General features: G+C 42.3%; 1 protein-coding gene across 1 annotated transcript; it reads left to right on the top strand.

Moving 5' to 3' along the window:
• Window positions 1–816: 816 nt before the first annotated feature.
• aqp10b (aquaporin 10b) lies at window positions 817–5,547 on the top strand (the record flags this gene model as incomplete). The annotated part of the gene is made up of 7 exons (XM_038972145.1): window positions 817–903; window positions 1,808–1,934; window positions 2,052–2,189; window positions 2,363–2,481; window positions 2,694–2,911; window positions 3,110–3,236; window positions 5,533–5,547. Coding segments are annotated over exons 1-7 (831 nt in total), but the record flags the coding sequence as incomplete, so codon positions are not given.
• Between the last annotated feature and the right edge of the window lie 560 nt (window positions 5,548–6,107).

The raw sequence follows: 6,107 nt of genomic DNA, 5'->3' as shown, positions 1-6,107 counted from the left end.
ATATACTGTATTTTAGTCTATGCCACTCTGACATTGCTCATCCTAATATTTGCATATTCCTTAGTGCCATTATTTTACTTTTAGGTTGTGTGTATTGTTAGATATTACTGCACTGTTGGAGCTAGACCAACAAATTTACAGCTGTGCCATACAGATTGCAAAATAGTCTGGAAAATATCGATGTACCAATTCCAAGGCACATGGTTTAAGAACTGATACACAAAACAACGCTGGATTCAAAACGTAGAGTTTTTCTACTTAAGTTATGATACAAAATTCTTGCAACCAATAGAATGTTAGGGGAAAGTGGTAGGGTTAGGGAAAAATATACATATTTATACAATAAATATGGGGGATTGGAAATGATGCAGACAATTACATTGATAGAAGCCACAATCTAGTTGCAATATGAAAGCTGACCCCCCCCCCCCCCCAAAAAAAAAAAATAATAACATTGGGGTTGTTTCCTAGAAACGACGAGGGACATCAAGATGTATTGAATTTTCCATGTGTTCTATATTAAAGGGCTCTTCATTTAATATAACAAACAAATGTAATATTGGTGCACAATTCCGACTTAAAAAGGACACAGAAACGACTCTATTCGTGGAACGACCCACAGAGTGATAACCTTTCTACATGCCTCAGTCATGCCATAAAACACGTGACGTTGAGGATTGCGGCATGAGTGCAAGCCTTCTCAGTCTGTGTGAACTAGTCAGCCGGAGAGGAAGAGTTCACTGTCCAAGTCACGTAGTACTACTGATGAGGACATTATAGAAGCTTCCTTTTTGGTGTCCAAAACATGCTACAGGGATGGACCGACTGCTAAATAAATGTCGAATCAGGAGTAGCCTTGCCAGAGAGTGTTTGGCAGAGTGCCTGGGGGTCTACATCATGATTGTGAGTGCCTTTCTGATACTGGGCAGAATAGTACATGCAGCTCTGTAGGAATGGTTGGAGAGACTTGTCCTTCTGTACCTCAGTTGTAAGGGTTGAGGTTAGGCAGAGGGAGATGATTGTAGTATTTCAAGGATTGTATATGTGTGTATCCTTCAGGTTAGGCAGAGCCTTATCCCTTAAGACATCTGTCCATTGGTCGGTCTGTCAAAGTACAGTGAATGGTGGAAGGGACAGCGCAGGTGCAATCCAACTAAGGATAACTTTGGCATTTGTTTCTATTATTCTAATTTGAATCTCCAGTCCTTCCACACGCTATCTCGCTCTGATCTTGTTTTGAATTGTAAGTGCTTGCAAAACCCCATTTGTGCTATTGGTGGATCATCACAATGGCTAACCAAGGACTTTGACCCCCGAGAGAGAGCGAAAGAGAGCATGGGAATTCCTAAATCAGTAGAGTGTGAGTAATTTGGAAAAGAGAATGCTTGTACATTTCGGTTTGCAATATTATAAACGTTCTGCCCTATTGAACATGCCCCAAGCCTTGAGATGAATGCCTTGTTGCTCTTGCCAGGGTCAATAAAACTTATAGGGCACAAGAAAATCATAAAGCGATACACTTCCTCAGAACAGAGGACTGTAAAGACTGTCCTTGGTTTATCAGCCAAACATGCCTAATCTTGAATGGTACTCTGAGCTTTCCCCACTATTTGAGTAGACGACAATGGGGAACCACTTTCAACTGACATTTGTTACCTGGTTACCTGGTTACCTGATTTATTGCCCATGACAGTAAATTCTGAGATTATTTGACATCTCAATTCAAGCAGTAGTTAAAAAAAATGGGGATATGATGCATTAGGGATGTAACTCCTCTGATACAGGCCTTGTTTTGTTGTGACTGCAGCTGTTTGGATGTGGCTCCGTTGCCCAGGTAACGACATCTGAAAACAGTAAAGGTCACTACCTGTCAATCAATCTGGGTTTCGCTCTGGGAACCACCTTTGGAGTCTATGTTTCCCGTGGGGTGTCAGGTAAAGTCTATGAGTGTACATCTATACAAGTGGATGAGGGAGAGGACCGAAAGAGGCCATATCTTGATAAAATAGTTGATACATTATCAAAATAATGGTTGTTTTGTTCTCTCAAAGGTGCTCACCTGAACCCTGCAGTGTCTCTCAGCCTCTGCTTTCTGGGCAGGCATCCTTGGACACGCCTGCCTTTCTACGTCTTCTTCCAGATTCTGGGGGCCTTTATGGCTGCTGCCACCGTAGCCCTGCAGTACTATGGTAAGGGTAAAATGTAGAATATCAACCTTGAATAGTAGAAAATCAAAAGTTATGGCTGATGTCACCGTAACCCTGCAGTACTATGGTAAGGGGAAAATGTAGAATATCAATATTGAATACTAGAATCAAAAGTTATGGCTGGAGCATGATAGTGTGCGTGTTTCCATTCACAGATGCTATACAGTTATACAGTGGTGGTCACCTGACTGTGAGCGGTCCCAAAGCCACAGCAGGCATCTTCTCCACATACCCTGCTGACTACCTGAGCCTGTGGGGGGGCATCATGGACCAGGTCGGAACCCCCTTTTTGGTTTACATGAATATAGGATAACTAACATAAACACATTGGAAATGTATTTGTACCTGGAAGACCCAATCAGGTCTTTTACTAAGGGCTGTTTTCTTATCAATAATTTGGGAGGTTGAATGGTGCCTCAGCCTTCATAGTTAGTCTTTATCATGGTGTCACTGCTCTGTAGTGGTTAACCGGCTCACCATCTCCAGGTGGTGGGCACGGCTGCTCTCATGGTGTGTATCCTGGCTCTGGGGGACAGCAGGAACAGCCCGGCGCCTGCAGATCTGCAGCCGGTGCTGGTGGGGGCTGTGGTGTTGGTGATCGGAGTCTCCATGGGCTCCAACAGCGGCTATGCCCTTAACCCAGCCAGAGACATTGGGCCTAGACTGTTCACATACATTGCTGGCTGGGGGGATGAGGTGTTTAGGTAAGTCAGTTCTGCTACATATTTTGACTCTTAATGCCCTTGTTTAAGTAAACCAAACAAGCGCTTTAATATGTTAGGCATTTTTAGGGGGATCTTGAAATTCACATGAGGATCTTAAGCTGAACGCAAAGTATTGTACTTTGACATTGTGTACACGCTGATACAGATAGCAGGTGTTACTGTTTCTTTCCCTCTCAGGGCGGGACATAGTTGGTGGTGGGTGCCTTTAGTGGCCACTTGTGCCGGCGCTCTGGTAGGCACACTGATCTACGAGCTCCTCATTGAGGTCCACCATCCAGAGAAGGGGCTCATCTCGGAGTCCTCAGCCCAAGGACAAGCCACTGAGAGCAGGCAGGCAGTGGAGCTACATCCAGAAAAAAAAGACCCTAAGGATGGACTTGATGGGACCATCATGTGAAATGGGAGAATCTAATAGTGGGATTTGAAATGGTTATATCCTAAAGGGCTATAGGATTACACTCTTTGCAAGACACTAGTGTATGTGTCACAATTATAAACAGAGGAATGATTATCTATCTGTATAAAATACTGTAGTTGTACATAATGTAAATGTGCCTAAATTAAAAATGTCATACAATACTATCCCTAAACAGTTATATAAAGCTTCTTCAATGACTGGACAGAAGTAAAGACTTGATAAAGCAAGTTCTCCCTCAAACATTTATTTTGAAACGGCACATAAAATGTATGGCAATTCAGCACACAGACCACAATACAGATGGAAAATAAAAGCGGAATCATTATTTATCTATAGTACCTTCGGAAAGTATTCAGACCCCTTCCCTGTTTCCACATTTTATGTTACATCCTTATTCTAAAATGGATGAAATAAAAACTATTCCTCAATCTACACACATTTTTGCTAATATATAAAAAAATAAACATACCTTAGTTACACAAGTATTCAGACCCTTTGCTATGAGACTCGAAATTGAGCTCAGGTGCATCCTGTTTCCAATGATCATCCTTGAGATGTTTCTATAACTTGGAGTCCACCTGTGGTCAATTAAATTGATTGGACGTGATTTGGAAAGGAACACACGTCTATATAAAAGGTCCCACAGTTGACAGTGCATGTCAGAGCAAAAACCAAGCCATGAGGCCGAATGAATTGTCCGTAGAGCCTTGGTCAGGGAGGTGACCAAGAACCCGGTGGTCACTCTGACAGAGCTCCAGAGTTCCTCTGTGGAAATGGGAGAACCTTCCAGAAGGACAAACATCTCTGCAGCACCCCACCAATCAGGGCTTTATGGTAGTAGCCAGATGGAGGCGGCGACTCAGTAAAAGGCACATGACAGCCGGCTTGGAGTTTGCCAAAAGGAACCTAAAGTACTGACCATGAGAAACAAAATGCTGTGGTGTTATGAAACCAAGATTGAACTCTGCGGTCTGAATGCCAAGTGTCACATCTGAAGGAAACCTGCAACCATCCCTACGGTGAAGCACGGTGGTGGCGTTTTCTAGCGGCAGGGACTAGGAGACTAGTCAGGATCAAGGGAAAGATGACCAGAGCAAAGTACAGAGATCCTCGATGAAAACCTGGAGGTTCACCTTCCAACAGGACAACAACCCTAAGCACACAGCCAAGACAATGCAGGAGTGGCTTCGGGACAAGTCTCTGAATGTCCTTGAGTGGCCCAGCCAGAGCCTGGACTGAACCCGATCGAACATCTCTGGAGAGACCTGGAAATAGCTGTGCAGCGACGATCCCCATCCAACCCGACAGACCTTGAGGATCTGCAGAGAAGAATGGGAGAAACTCGCTAAAATATATATATTTTTTATTTAACCTATATTTGACTAGGTAAGTCAGTTAAGAACAAATTCTTATTTTACAATGACGGCCTACCCGGGCTAAATACAGGTGTGCCAAGAATACTTGAGGCTGTAATCACTGCCAAAGGTGCTTCAACAAAGAACCGAGTAAAGGGTTGGAATACTTAAGTAAATGTGAGTTATTTTTTTATACATTTGCTTACATAAAAAAAAAAAGTTTTTAATTTTTCATTATGGGTTATTGTGTGTAGATTGATAAAGAAAAAAACTATGTAATACATTTTAGAATACGGCTAGATCGTAACAAAATGTAGAAAAATCAAGGGGTCTGAATACTTTACGAATACAGTACCAGTCAAAAGTTGACACCTACTATTTTCTACATTGTAGAATAATAGTGAAGATATCAAAACTACTGTATGAAATAACCCATATGGAATCATGTAGTAACCCAAAAACTGTCAAACAAATCAAAATATATTTGCGATTCTTCTTGATAACAGCTTTGCACACTCTTGGCATTCTCTCAACCAGCTTCATGAGGTAGTCACCTGGAGGTGTTAAAAGTTAATTTGTGGAATTTCTTTCCTCAATGCATTTGTGACAAGGTAGGGGTGGTATACAGAAGATGGACTTTTACCAAATAGGGATAAGTCCATATTGGCAAGAACAGCTCAAATAAGCAAAGAGAAATGACAGTCCATCATTACTTCAAGACATGGAGAGTCAATGTGGAAAATTTATTTGAAAGTTTCTTCAAGTGCAGTTGCAAAAACCATCAAGCGCTATGATGAAACTGGCTCATGAGTACCGGCACAGGAAAGGAAGACCCAGAGTTACCTCTGCCACAGAGGATAAGTTCATTAGAGTTACCAGCCTCAGAAATTGCATCCCAAATAAATGCTTCAGTTAGATATTACTTGTTAGGTATTACTACACTGTTAGAGCTAGCAACAAGGATTTCACTACACCCGCAATAACATCTGCTAAACATGTATGTTACCAATAAGATTTGATTTGAAGATAAGTTCATTAGAGTAACAGACATCTCAACATCAACTGTTCAGAGGTGACTCGGTGAACCAGACCTTCATGGTCGAATTGCTGCAAAGAAACCACTACTAAAGGACACCAATAAGAAGAAGAGACTTGCTTGGGTCAAGAAACACGAGCAATGGACATTAGACCGGTGGAAATCTGTCCTTTGGTCGGATGAGTCCAAATTTGAGATTTTTGGTTCCAACTCAGTGTCTTTGTGACACAGAGTAGGTGAACGGAGGATCCCCGCATGTGTGGTTCTCACCGTGAAGCATGGAGGAGTTGTGGTGATGGTGTGGGGGTGCTTTGCTGGTGACACTGTGATTTATTTAGAATTCAAGGCACTTAACCAGCATGGCTA

The sequence above is a fragment of the Salvelinus namaycush genome, chromosome 32 (assembly GCF_016432855.1).
Source record: "Salvelinus namaycush isolate Seneca chromosome 32, SaNama_1.0, whole genome shotgun sequence".
NCBI lineage: Eukaryota > Metazoa > Chordata > Actinopteri > Salmoniformes > Salmonidae > Salvelinus > Salvelinus namaycush.
This window is presented reverse-complemented; position numbering and strand designations above follow the sequence as displayed.